The sequence below is a fragment of the Canis lupus genome, chromosome 7, assembly GCF_011100685.1.
Source record: "Canis lupus familiaris isolate Mischka breed German Shepherd chromosome 7, alternate assembly UU_Cfam_GSD_1.0, whole genome shotgun sequence".
Classification (NCBI taxonomy): Eukaryota; Metazoa; Chordata; class Mammalia; order Carnivora; family Canidae; genus Canis; species Canis lupus.
Genome location: NC_049228.1, coordinates 34209099 through 34223867, shown reverse-complemented (window position 1 = coordinate 34223867; position 14769 = coordinate 34209099). Strand labels below are relative to the sequence as shown.

General features: G+C 36.3%; 1 protein-coding gene across 13 annotated transcripts in view; it reads left to right on the top strand.

The window, feature by feature from the left end:
• Positions 1 to 13915, top strand: part of CEP170 (centrosomal protein 170) — a 131587-nt gene extending 117672 nt beyond the window's left edge. For 11 of the 13 annotated variants that reach the window (XM_038542703.1, XM_038542705.1, XM_038542704.1 and 8 more), the window contains 5 exons: positions 122 to 292; positions 3776 to 3864; positions 8811 to 8904; positions 9645 to 9696; positions 11560 to 13417. In XM_038542703.1, the coding sequence (XP_038398631.1) occupies positions 122 to 292; positions 3776 to 3864; positions 8811 to 8904; positions 9645 to 9696; positions 11560 to 11846 (693 nt within the window). In that variant the 3' untranslated portion in view covers positions 11847 to 13417. Of the gene's footprint in view, positions 1 to 121; positions 293 to 3775; positions 3865 to 8810; positions 8905 to 9644; positions 9697 to 11559 lie in introns of all 13 variants that reach the window. The other 2 variants (XM_038542711.1, XM_038542707.1) reach the window with 2 other exon arrangements.
• Positions 13916 to 14769: the final 854 nt, after the last annotated feature.

The following is a 14769-nucleotide window of genomic DNA, read 5'->3' as shown; positions in this document are numbered from 1 at the left end:
TGAAGATATCATGCTTCTGTTACTACCTGACAATGGAATAACTTCTGTCTAATAAAATTATAATGCCAATATCGGGACTTTTCCAAATTATTCTCATAAGGATCTGCTTTTGTCTTATTAGTTGGTTGATCGTGTTTTTGATGAAAGCCTCAACTTCCGAAAGATCCCTCCATTAGTTCATTCTAAAACTCCAGAAGGAAACAACTGTAGATCTGGTGATCCAAGACCTCAGCCAACAGAGCCTCCTGATCACTTAACAATTACAAGACGGAGAACCTGGAGTAGAGATGAAGTAAGTAAATCATTAACTTTAGCAAATGTCAGAGGAGGCATGTCTTGTGAGAAAAGGAGGGAACTGTTGGATAAATGAGGCTAGGGCAAAAAATAACTTGTTCTTTTGAGTAGAATGAAATTTCATCTGACATCACATCGTGTATACATAATTAATTATAAATTAAATTTCTAAAGGATGCAAAAGCAAAACTTTTTGTAAAAAAAATATAGTTAAATACCTTTCCACATTATTGCAAGGAATGATTTCTTAAAAGACACAAAAAGCTTCAGCCATAAAATAAAAGATTGATAAATTAGAGTATATTAAAGGACTTTTATGAAACAGAGTCAGCAAAGGATTAGTATACAGGATACATAAAGAAGTTCTACCAATCAATTTAAAAAGACAAAAACAACCCCCCCCCAAAATTTCCAAAAGACATAAACAGCATTTTACTGAAGAGAAATTACCTAAGATCTTCAAAATACAGAGATGTTCAACTTCCTAAGTATTTAGAGAAATACATTTCAAGGCTACAGGGTGATTCTTGTTCAATTTACAACAAACTAAAAGTCTTAAAATATTAAGTAATAGAGAACGTGGATACATGGACTCTCATGTGTTGCCGATGGAGGTTATATTGCTGCAGTCACTTGGGAAAATGATTTGACATTATTTCCAAAGTTGAACATAAACATATCCCATGATCATACGACACAGTTTTACTGCTAGTAAAATACTCAAGAGAAACCCTTTCCTATTAACAAAAGTCATCATGCAAAAGGATATCTATAGTACCACTGTGGATGCTAACGAAAACTTGGGAACAATATAACCGTTTTTATCAGCAGAAAAGCGAATGTATAAACTGGTATGTTGGGATCCCTGGGTGGCACAGCGGTTTGGCGCCTGCCTTTGGCCCAGGGCGCGATCCTGGAGACCCGGGATCGAATCCCACATCGGGCTCTCGGTGCATGGAGCCTGCTTCTCCCTCTGCCTGTGTCTCTGCCTCTCTCTCTCTCTCTCTGTGTGACTATCATAAATAAATAAAAATTAAAAAAAAAAAATTTAAAAAAAATTAAAAAAAAAAAAAAAAAAAAATAAACTGGTATGTTCACAAATTGAATAATTACAGAAAAATCAAAATAAATGAACTACAGCAGTGTGCCACAATATGTATGAATTTTAGCAATATAACATTAAATGAAGGAAATAATTCCCAAAAGATTACATATAATATGATTCTTTGTCATACGTTTTTAAAAGTGAAAACATATGCTTAGGACAGAAATAAATATAACAAATGATATGAAAAGGAAAGCAAGGGAATGATGAATGGAATTCAGGATATTGTTTAACCTGGGTGGAAGGTAGCAGGGAGATGGGATGGAGGAAACCAGAGGACCAGTGGTAGATTACATCAGTCAGCTACTTCTGCATAACCACAAAAATCTCAGGGATATAGAGCAGTAAGTATGTATCACACACCTGTGGGTTACCTGGTATAGCTCAGCTGGACAATTAAAAGTTGTAGGCTGAGTCCAGGTCTGCCCACGTGTCTGTCATATTGCTTGGACAAGTGGGCTAGCCAAAGCTTGTTCTTGTCTTACTTTTATCAGAAGCAGAAGAGGGCAAGCCCCACCATGCGGGCACATTTCATGTTCATGTCATTCATGTCTGCTCATATCCCATTGGTGAAACCAAGTCATATAGTGGAGGTCAAAGACAAGTAACCTCTTCCTTTGGGATAAGGAATAAGTATTTTGGCCATCTTTTCTGTCACCTGGTCGTTGCTGTATTCTAACTTTTGTTTTGGCTGTTAGATTATTATATTAAAGAGAAAGAAAAAGTAGTCTAAATTGAACTTGTGATTTATGTCATGAATGAAGAATTATGATTAATTCTGTGTACCTAAATATGGCTGTGAGAATCAGGTATAGAGAGCTTTATTGAGAAGATTTATGATAATGGAAATTAGATGAAATGAGTTTGGGAAAAATTCAAGGATATGAAATTTATTCACCAAAGAATGGTTATTTCAAATAGCACCATGGGAAGAGCTGATTGAGGAATGACATGCAGTGGTAGTATAGGTAAAGGCTTATTAGGATGTGGGTAGAAGGAGAAATTAGGAAGTAGCAGTGGACAAGAAGGGTTTAGTCATAGGTTGGCATCCTGTTAATCCCTAGATTTATGCAACAGGAGCTAAAAGTTAGTATGTAAGAATGTGTATGTTTGCAGTATACTACTGAGTAGGAAAAAATGTCCAATGGCAAAGCATGAAGCCAGCTCCATAGTTGCTACTGCAATATCCTGGATAGTTTTAAAACACTCTGTCTTTGCCTAAGTAATAGATGTCTTCCACTACTGCTTTGGCTTGTTTCCTCAAGGCTCACAATATACCATTATGTTTGTTTAGCCTTTCATTCCCTGTATGTTGCTGATCACATCCTAAGTAATTTTTTATCCCTCGCTAACTCCACACGGTAGGAGTTATTCTTAGGTTCTAGTTTTCCATGGCACCTTCCTTATTTACACTACCCTTCACTGAACTCCTTTTCATTAGAATTCGTGTAACACTGAATCACAAAATTTAGTTATGTTCTTTGAAAAAAAATATTTAATACTGTTTCCTATATACTTTTAACTCCGGCACTGATCTTGAAACCTGCAAGGTCATATCCTATTTTCTGGATTGTCTTGCAGAGTCTAGATACGGTTCTGAAATACAAAGAGGTGATTTGGGACCCCACACCAACCCCAAGTTTTCTTTTCTAGCTTCTGCAGGCCAAATCCAGCCTGCCACCTGTTTTTGTAAATAAAGCTTTATCTCAACACAGCCCAGTCCACTTACTTACATGTTATCTATAGCTGCTTTCACAACAATGAATTTAGTAGTTGTGACAGAGACCAGATAGCCTAAAATCTTTACTCTCTGGGCCTTTACAGAAGAAGTTTGCCAACCCCTATTTTTGCCCATAAATTTCAAGTAGGGTGGTATCAACTGCCATCATAAAAACTTACTTTTTAGAGTAAATCTTTAAAAAGAATCTCTCCCACTAGACTCTGGCCAAAGAGCAAGGATCGTAATCTTCTTGATCTCTATATTCATATTATTTGGTGAAAGTATAAATAATAAACTGAGTATTCTAAATTATTTGTATTTTCCTTTTTATGATTATTTAATTTGGAGGCTAGAAAGATGGGATCATGATAGTAATTGAAGATAGGATTATATGGATTATTTTTTTTAAATGATACGACCAAAATAATATGGAAACCAGATGAGTTATTTTTTGAAAAGGAACTCCTTTATCAATATTTATTTCTCTTTCTCAATTTAGTTATACATAACTCAAATGATATTCCTCGTTGATTTTTTTAAAATTAAAATTAGCATAAATACTAAATCCCCCTAAATATAGTAAGCTGTGAGTGGTGTTCTTGGTGTTTGTACAATACAGTGATAATATTTTAATTTAATTTCTTTGGATGTTTCAGGTCATGGGAGATAATCTGCTGCTGTCATCCGTCTTTCAGTTTTCTAGGAAGATAAGACAGTCTATAGATAAAACAGCTGGAAAGATCAGGTACTGTTCTGTTACTCAAACCTCCTGGCTTATATTGTTAGGAGACACCTGTTCCATGCTGTGCTCACTTGCTACCACCTACAGCTGAGAGGAACGAGTGAAGGCAGTGCCACTGAGCTTACTGCTGCCACTGTCACGTTCCTTCTCTTTTTCAGGTATAAGTAATAGCCAGAAGCTAGACCACATGAAGGGGGCAGAAAGGGAAATAAATGTCCTAAGTAATCACCCCTTTATAATGGAGAGTTAACAGCTATAATTACTTAGATTAGTTTTGTTAATAATCAGATACAATTTACTTCTCCACAAAATAATAGTGAAGTATTTTAAATTAACAGACCTTTTGGGCTTCTTTTATAAGACGTGAAACTTAAGGCTAGTTTTCATCTTCCTCATCAGTAAAGAAGACGGTACATAATCCTATCAGACTCAGAATACCTGCTCACTCGCCTGCCTTGTGCACTCAATCGTGAGGGCATCAGAACTGTGATGGACAAATAATATGCAGTCAAAAATCATTCAGTCCGATGAAATTTGAAGACTTCATTCCCATATAAGAGTCTTTTAATTAGCATTATTTCATTTATTTATTCCTTTGGTTAATAATCCTTCCAGTATGTCCTGGTTTTAGAATATAATTTTAGTGGAATTATATTCAAAATAACAATTTCATCAACTTCAACTGCATTGCGTACTTGAAGCAAACTTCAGGCATGCGTGATTTCTGGTATTAGTAGGCATGTGATTAGACCCTATACATTTGTTAGTTATTGTATAATAACTTATTAGTTAGGCTTAGGGTTTTTTTTTTCCTACAAATTTCATTGGATGGACTTCATTTTCTGGCTACATGCTATATTGGCAACTCATAGGAGGACGGGTTGTCATGGCAAAGGGGAACTCTGTGACCTATGAGAGAAGAAGGTAGGATCAGCAGACTTGGAAGTTTTGTAGTTGCTGGGGAACACACCTAAGATGATAGTAGAGTGCTGATTGCTTAATCACTAAGTATGATGAAAATAAAAACAGTAGGCTCAGGGCACATGGGTGGTTCAGTGGTTGAGCATCTGCCTTTGGCTCAGGTCATAATCCTGGGGTCCTGGGATCGAGTCCCACATCAGGCTCCCCGCAGGGAGCCTGCTTCTCCCTCTGCCTATGTCTCTGCCTCTCCGTCTCTCATGAATAAATAAGTAAAATCTTAAAAACATCAACAGTAGGCTCACTTATAAGCCCAGTCAGAAACTACAGAATGTGATATTCATAAATAGCATGCAACTAATTTAGTTTCTTTAAAATCAAATGCAAACCTTAAAATGCACACATTTTTAAAAAAGATTCTATTTATTATTCATGAGAGAGACAGAGAGAGGCAGAGACATAGGCAGAGGGAGAACAGGCTCCATGCAGGACTCAGTCTCAGGTCCCCAGGATCATGCCCTGAGCAAAGGCAGATGCTCAACCACTGAGCCACCCAAGTGTCCCAAAATGTACACATTTTTTAATTTAGAAAGAATCAAATATAATTTTATATTGCTTATATGTTGAAATAATTGGTCATTAGTGTTTGATGAGGATCTAATAATGGTAAAAACACATTGAATTGAACATAATGTTCTTTAATTGTATGGCTGTCTATTTAAGAGAAATCGTTTAGATAATTTTTTTCCAAAACTATTTCAAAAGTATCTTTTAAAAATATTAAGGTGTTCTTTAAAAAAAAAAAAAACCCACATAAAAGTGTTTTAAACTACTATTAAAAAATAAATACACTACATAAAAGCAGTTTGCTTTATCTTCCAGTTCCCATATAGCTAGATTTTGCATGGTATTAGATAGTCAAAAGCTGGGTTAAAGTAAGAGGGCTAGGAGGTGATGAGAGTTGACACTGGAGAGGTAAGGAGGCCCGTTACTCAAGAGTTTGCACTTTATCTAAAAAGCTGTGGAAGGCTAATATGTTAAATATGGGCTCCCTTGATATCCCAATGTTATCCATAGAAGTACCTGTAAGTCTCATCATATGGTCATGTGACCTGCCAGCTGGAAAACTTTGACATCTCCTCACCTACTACCTACTGAAATACAAGTCGTCCTCCCACACTAACTGGGTCCCCATCTGCTCATTTATTCATCCAATACATTTTCATAGCACGTCTGACTGATACATTCTCTCTTCCTGTTGACTATTCCTCAGTCCACACTGAACTCATCCCTAGTTTTCTCCAAAAAAAATACTTTGTCCCTTTGACATTTAATTAAAATTGAGACCAAAGAACACATTCATTGGTTAACTCTACTGTCTCAGAAATTTGACAGTGTGAGCATTAAATTTTACTATTTGTAAAGCACTATAACAGGCTCTCTGGAAGATAACCAGGAAGATAGAACATCATGCCATCCTTACAAGGTTTACAATCTGGCCAGCAAGGCGAAGCATGTAGGCAATTACTGTACAAGGTAGTGTGTGCTAGATCGGTGCCCAGTTAGTTAGAGGTAAAGGCAGACAAAGGGTCACTTTCACCTAGGACAGTGAGGGTAGGCTGTATAGAGGGTTTCATTCAACGATGGGTGTTTTAATCAGCACATCTAAGGAAGAGAGCCTGAGCCCTTTGGATGGAGTATCAGGGTAGTTTGGGAAATGACTGGTCCTTAAGTTTTGTGCCAGGAGTTACAAACTCAGATGCCTAGCTGATCCTAACAGTATGCGCCTATTTAAATTGCCCCCATACTTTCTATGGGCACAATTGGAAATATTTATACAAAAACTGTTTTACAAAAAAAAAAAAAAAAAAAAAAAAACCTGTTTTACAGCATTCTCATGGTATTCTATGTGAACGTGACCCTCTGAAGCTGTGTAGCACGGCCCTCTCTATATGCACTACCAGTTTGTAACCCTGATTTGCATGTGTTGAGGGATGGGCCAGAGAATAGATAGTGAAGGTCTTAAAATATGAACTGGAGACTTTATTCTAAAACCAATTGCTTTATCGAAAAGAGTATTTTAGTTAAATAACTGAAAAAAGTTATCCTTAGCATTTTTACTGTGTTTTCCATGTTAACATTTAGTCTGACTACTATTTTGAATCTATAACGTGATAAGATCACTCAAAAGCCATGAATTTTTTTCTGAAAGATCTATAGTGACCTTTAAACAAAGACAGCTAAGTTCTAGCCATTATGGCCTGGTCTAAAGTCATGACCTTGATCTAGTTTTCTGCTTCCTTAGTATTTAAATAGTATATTTGAGCCTACTTCCTAAAGTCAAAATGCTAAATTTGGTTTCTTAAATCCATAGCACAATACTCACACATTGTCTTTTTAAAGTAAGTTTCTTCTTATTTCTTCAATGGCTTGGAGGTCTAGGGGGCTTTTCAAGTGAGTCAGGAACCTCAGGTGACCATCCTGAGCCATTTTCAGCAAAGGTGATTTATATGTCCTTTAACAGTTTGAGAAGCCTAAGCATTAGATCCAGTAGCCAAATTCTCGCAGACTTCACTGGGTTTTTAGTGCAGACTTGCTGTATTATATACAAGTCCATTCTCATTTGAGAACTATGATGACAGTCTGATGCTGTCAGGGACTTTTACAAACCACATAATTTACTTACATGCCTTCGTGTCATGGTCATAACAGTAACAGCTCTTAGACAGCTGGCAAGGAGGTTTACTAGTTTTTCCTGTTTCAAAAATTTCACAGAAGAATATTCTTATATCAGTTTCTAGAATTATTATTGCCCTTTAAGGAATGGAGATGTATAATTCCAGATGTTCTGGACTTAATTTGATGTTGATGAATTTCATGTTTTTCAAACTTAAGTTAAAAGTAAGGCATTTTGATCTTTAAAGAAATACAAATAATATAATTTAGTAGACTACTTAAAAACTGACAGCTTCTAGTAGTAAAAATTTACTTACCTGTATAATGTTGATGTTTATATAAGGCAATTGAATTAAATTTCCAGGCTATTGGGATCCCTGGGTGGCGCAGTGGTTTAGCGCCTACCTTTGGCCCAGGGCGTGATCCTGTAGACCCGGGATCGAGTCCCACGTCAGGCTCCCTATATGGAGCCTGCTTCTCCCTCTGCCTATGTCTCTGCCTCTGTGTGTGTGTGTGTGTGTGTGTGTGTGTGTGTGTGTGACTATCATGAATAAATAAATAAAATAATAAATAAATAAATAAATAAATAAATAAATAAATAAATAATAAATTTCCAGGCTATTTAAGGCTCAATAAAGAAATTTTAAAAGAAACCAGAAAGATGCCTATTATTTATATCTCTCAAACTGCCAAGTCATATCGAGGATAACTACTTTTAGAAGACAACTCAAAACTTTGTAATACTTTTTTTGTAAGTTAAGATATTTGAGTTTAGCTTCTAATGTAAGGATAATTATTTTTATTGGCAGTTGTTTTTATCAAAAGAATAGTGAGTGTCTTAACTCCTATGGGTTATTATAACACAAATATACTAACGTGAGTTAAGATTTTTAAGGAAAAGCACAGTGAGTACTCCAATTTTCAGCCTTTTAATCAATAATTGATCATACCTAATTCAGTCTGTTTTCATCTTATGTTTATACTGCATATGCTCCATCTGAACAAAGTTGTGTTTTAGTAAGTGCTCATTTTATGGTTAATTACAAGTATTAGATAAAATGTGGGGGCTATCTCATCTACATTTGTTTTATATTTGGGTTTCAGTAATAGATGGAATAAGTATGAAAGGATTTATGTGTGTATTCATAACCACTCACTTTTTAAATACAGATTTCTCACATAAATGAGTTTATTGGTAATATTGGTTCAGTACTTTATTTTCATTTGTGTAGTGTTTAGTGGTTTCTTTATCCTTGTGTAGCTTTGAAAAAATACATTATTTTGGTATCATTGTTAAACATATGACAGGTTTTTAAAGCATGGAAAGTAAAATGCTTATGTTTTCTGATTTCTAGAATATTATTTAAAGATAAGGATCGGAACTGGGATGAAATAGAAAGCAAGTTAAGAGCTGAGAGTGAAGTCCCTATTGTGAAAACCTCAAGCATGGTATGATAATTTATCTTGAACATTAAACATTTTAATAGACAGGTTTATTTTAAAGGAACAGTGTGCTTATTTTTGAAGTGTTTATTGATTTAGATTTTTAAAAGATTTGGCACAGATTTGGCAAGTTTTATGCCTTCAGCTGTCTCTCACAGGGGTTTAAAATGATTGCTTCAAAGTTGCAGACAATATGAAGGAGGAACTTTCTTTATGTTTCTCACTAATACATTATTGTTCTTATAATAATTACACACTATAAATAGTTTGAAATAAAAGCTGAATTCAAAGAGAAGTGGACACAGATCATTTCCTTTAACTCAGTAGATTGCTCGACTCCTTCTTAAGAATCTGTACAGGTTTTCATGGCTCAGGCAGTTATCCTAAAACTGAGATCACAGTTCATGTATTTTTCAAAGAAAATCTTTACGCACTTCCAAATTGTTATAGGGTTGATCAATGCAAGTTTTTCAAAATCTTTGCTTATATGATAGTATTATCTTAAACCTTTCATCTTTTATCATTATCTCATTGAAAAAATAATTAAACATTAAAGATTTTAAATTTTGAATCTCATCATGGAGATAAAATTGGTATCATCATTATTTCCTATCTAGTTGTTGCAGATGTAGTGCCATGTAGATATTGTTAAGTATTCCAAATAAGAGGAGTGGGAGATTCACTGCTTATCAAATAAAAGTGCCTTATTTTCAGTAAACTAATTTTTGTCATTGCTTTCCCTACAGGAGATTTCTTCTATATTACAGGAGCTAAAAAGAGTTGAAAAGCAGCTACAAGGTACATTTACTACTGAATTAAGTAGGAAGAGCTAATGATTTCAGACAAGTACATTCATTCTAAGTGGTATCTCTTAAAATATTCTCATTATTACAGAGTGATTGGTTAAATATAACAACATGTGGATAAAAATAAGTTCTACATATTCAAATCACTCATAAGGAGGAAGTTTTAAAACCCAGTTTGAATAGGAGTGCCTGGGTGGCCCAGTCCGTTAAGTGTTCAACACTTGATTTTAGTTCAGGTCACAACCTCAGGGTCGTGGAGTCGAGCCTTATGTCAAGCTCTGCACTGAGCACTTAGTCTGCTTGAGAGCTTCTTCTCTGCCCTTCCCCCTGCTTGTGCACTCTCTTTCTCTCTCACTCTCTAATATATGAAAAATACGTAAAATAATGTATTAAAATGTATGTATGCAGCTCAGGATGCTTATTAACAGCTGGCATTATTTATTCGATTTGACATCTCAAGTTACATTTATTATGTAATCCAAATGAACTTGTATTCTGATACAAATAACAGTTATTTGGGTAAACCACAGAAAAGAGTGTATATTGGCCAAAGGGAGCAGAAAAGGAAGGAGAAAAAAAAAAAGAGACTATGTTTGCCTCCTTCCTGTACTTTGACAGGGCCATTATTTCTATATGTGGCAGATCTTACTCAGGCATTATTGCCTGTGTGTGTCTTGAACTAAAAGTCTGCAGTGGTACAAAAGCAGCTTCCAGAGTCAACTACTCAGTCTTTGTTGCTTGAATTATCAAAGGCTTAATAAGTGGGCCCTAGCTAAGTGATTCTTAATATCTGGTCAGCCTCCATACACTGAAGGGTTATGTTTTACCCCAATGGGGAAAAGTGTCTTGCTAATAACACAGTGAGTATTAGCTGGTAGAGCGGGAGTATACTTGAGTGATTCCTGTATCAAAGGCACTTCCTTCTGCCATCTCCCCACTCTACCTGATGCCAAGTTGAAAATCACTGCCTAAGATTTTTGCTTGTCCAGTCTCTCAAGGATCTTTTGGATTGAAAGCTGTGCTTTCACTGGCTCCTCCCGTGGAGTAGCAGGTCTGTATGGCCTGCTGGAGCCACCATGGGGTATTTGTATCTAGGTTCTGAGGGCATCCCTGTGGCTCAGTGGCACACACACACACACACGGCTAATGACCCCACACTCTTACCAGGATGAACATTTTGTGGTAGCCTTCAAAGCGTGTTGATGTTCTCCAAGCCTCCCCAAACTTCCAGTTAGTCTGAACCCCATCTTAGCAGTGAATCTCCAGTTATCTGAGTGGTAATTATAGCTATGAGTCTCATTAAAGTCCACCTGGTGTTTTCCCTGTCTTACAATGATGAAAGCAAATTTCAAAAAGATCTTTCTCAAATTCTACATCTTCAAATCTTAGTCTTTCAGCAGACTCCAAAAGGCCTATATGTGAGCCTATTCAGAGCACCAGAGAAAGCATTCAGGTCCATATAATCTACAATAGAGGTCAGGCCCAGAATTATTAAAAATGAGTTTTAAATACAGTATCAAAAGGATTAGCCAGGGGCAGCCCAGATGGCTCAGCGGTTTAGCGCCGCCTTCGGCTCAGGGCCTGATCCTAGAGACCCGGGATCGAGTCCCACGTTGGGCTCCCTGCATAGAGCCTGCTTCTCCCTCTGCTTGTGCCTCTGCCTCTCTCTCTCTCTCTGTCTCTGTGTGTCATGAATAAATAAATAAAATCTTTAAAAAAAAAGGGATTAGCCAAATTTAAGCTCATACAAGCATCAGTAGTTGAAATATTATCCAAGACATAAGCAGTGTTTACATCCAAATTTAACTGCATCTACAATTATCTTTTTTCCCCCATATTCTTGTTTTCCCTTCAGCAATCAATGCGATGATTGACCCAGATGGAACTCTGGAGGCTTTGAACAACATGGGATTCCCCAGTGCTATCTTGCCATCTCCACCAAAACAGAAGTCTCCCGTGAATAACCACAGCAGCCCGGGTCAGACACCGACACTTTGCCCGCCAGAAGCTAGGGTTCCCCATCCTGCTGCTATCTCAGTGTCAGCTGAATTTGAGAATGCCGAGTCTGAGGCTGATTTCAGTATCCATTTCAATAGGTTCAACCCTGATGGGGAAGAGGAAGACGTTACAGTACATGAGTGACTTTCTCTCGATGTTTAAAAACCAGTACCTGTGGATGACTAGGAATACTGGAAGCAGCATAGTGTTGACTTAACAAAACAAGACCGCTTGATCAGCTACAATCTTGTTCTCTCTGTCTTCTTAATTTTATTTATTTATTTTTTACCTATAATGTGGTATCCTATTAATCCTTCAGACCATTAGAAAACTACGTGATGCACATATAGGAAAAAGCAGATTGTGGCAGTTTCGCCTTTTGTGGTTTTATGATTTTCAAATTGAATTCTCTCATTGCATCCTTTCCCTTCATAGATCTTTGTTTTTTTTCTTTAAGCCATGCTGTGACCTACAAGCAAATTAAATACCCAACATTTCTGACCCCCATGTCTTCTGTGCCAAGCTGCTCCCGAAATGGACTTCCTCTTCATCTGTACAGATTTGTTAAACGCTTATATTTACTTCTTAATAATAGGATTTATATTAGTATTCATTACCATTGGATACAATGACATATTACTCTCCACAGTCCTGACCTTTCAAAACAGTCGTTCTTGTGTTCTGAAATTTTCCAGCATATATGTGATTTATATAACTTTGTTGCTACGTAAATTGTCTTGGGGTTTACGGAGATGAACTATTATGTTTGCACTAAGATTTGCCGGGAGTGGTAGGTGGACATAGCTGTATATCAATAAGGAAGGACTAACCGTCTTTTTTGTATATAGGATATTGATAATACTGTATTTGTTTTAACCCCTCGGTGTTTTACTCCACTTTCAAAATGCTCAATTTGGCACTTTTTTCAAAAATTTTTTTTAACGGAAGTAAGATTTTTGTCTCATTTTAGAGCAGATGATAAGTAGACAGATTAGACTGTTTAGGTGGAGTATATTTTTTAAACTGAGAACATGTATATTGGTCCTGTGTTACCAAGTTTATATGTGACAGTTGAAAAAAAATCCCCTTGAGATGATCATGAGGTTAAGATTTGCTTCTTTAGGAGACTTGGAGAACCAGTAGTCATAAGATTAGTGGATAGTTTCACTCCCAAGCAATGAACTGCTTCTGTGTGTTCCCCAGTAGGACCCAGTAGTAAATCCTGTCCGTCTTACACATTTAGAAGGACCCTGCAAGACCGTAATGATGAAGGCTCAGGCCTATGCCACTAAACAGGAAGCCTGTGGAAAAGTACCTTCTGTAAACTTGTGTTTTCTCCTTCCAGTAAGTTCACATTTGGATAAGTTTTAAAAGAAAGTAATTATCTTTGTGTTTCCAGAACACTATAATTTGGGCGAATCTTAATTCCTTTAAATATTACTTAGTAGACTTGGATTTCCCCCTTGACCCTATCAGTCTATAAAGATTAATACTGCAGTTTTTGCAACTTTTACGAATGGTCTTTAGTATTTCAGCAATAATCCTTTACTACATTGGTTGCAAGAGACTAACTCTGGACGTATCAAAACTTTACAAGATTTAAAAACTCCTGTAATGTTGGGCCAGTTAATAGAGATGCAAAAAAAAAAAAGAAAAGAAAAAAAAGAAAACCCACAAAAAAACCCTTTTTATAGAGATGTAAAAAACAAAAGACTGTTGTATAATGAATCTCATATTTTTCTTTAAATTAAAAAAAAGGTAAATGAACTATTCTCCTTGTAAAGCTAACTTCTCCATTCTATTTAATAAAGGAAGACTGAAAAAAAGTTTTAAAGAACATGAATGGAATGATACAAAAATGCTTTGAAGGAGGAAGTGAAACATTAAAACAGGGTCAGTCCATTTGAAGAAAAAGTCAAACAAAATAATCACCATTGCTCTCTCTTTTATTTAATGTTTGGGTACTGATTATATCCCCATGGAAGTAGAAGGTAAGGAGTTGTTTAGGAAAATATTAGCATCTACTCTACTTACATTATCCTTTAAGTGTTTACACCGTTTTGTTCAATTATAAACATTTGGCCTTTTACTATGTTATTTTTATTTTGTATGAATACATTTCCTCCTTATTTATTTTTGTTACATTTATTACTTATGTTATTTTGTTATGCATTTACAACTCCATTTTTAAATAAAGTGTTTCTGGAACTTTATACAATGATTGTACATTTTATTCTACCATCTGGACTGCTAGTACTCCATCACTTTACCAAGTAACTATTTATACACCATTTTCCAAGGATTAGCAAAACAAGGAATTCCTTCAGTTCTAACTAATATGTGATAATTGTGAGACTTCACAGTATTTTGACTCAAGAAGAAAACATTTTCTTAGCAGATTTTTGTAAATCTCATTCTCTTAGCTTAATGTAATATGTGCACACAAGGCCTTTATTTCTAGCTGTCCTGGAATCATTAGAAGGCTTTATGACAGTGATATATTTAGGGAACAAAGAAGAAATTTAAAATATCTTGGACATCCTGAACTTGAGAACCATCCATTTGGATTCATTTTCTTTCATTGTATCACCCACACCCTAGAGCCTTGAACGTCTCCCTATTACTGTTCAACATTCTGTTCCTTATCTTGACCCTTGGAGGCTTTTCATAATCTGGTCCTTATGTGTCTGTGTATACCTGATACAGACTGTCCCACGAGTGCCTTACAGTCTGGAGCTTCTTGCCGCCTCTCTTGCTCCTTACTTCCTGCTGACGCACTGCCCCCTCCCCTCCCTTCTTCAGAGGCCTACCAACCACTTGACTGGGCCCCAGTACAGGGTACTGCCAGGCCCTTGCATCTTTCTCTTCCCTTTCCCCACTGCATATACACATATTTCTTCCTTCTAAATCACTAAGATAATCTTTATTTCCTGAACAGATCCTATACTTTCAAACGTGACGTTTTGCTTGCCAACTCTGCCCTTGGCTTGCTTGTGATCTCTCTGCCTGTCAGGACCTGAACTTTTGACAAGGGAACTAGACCTAGAAGCTTGGGTTCCAGACACAT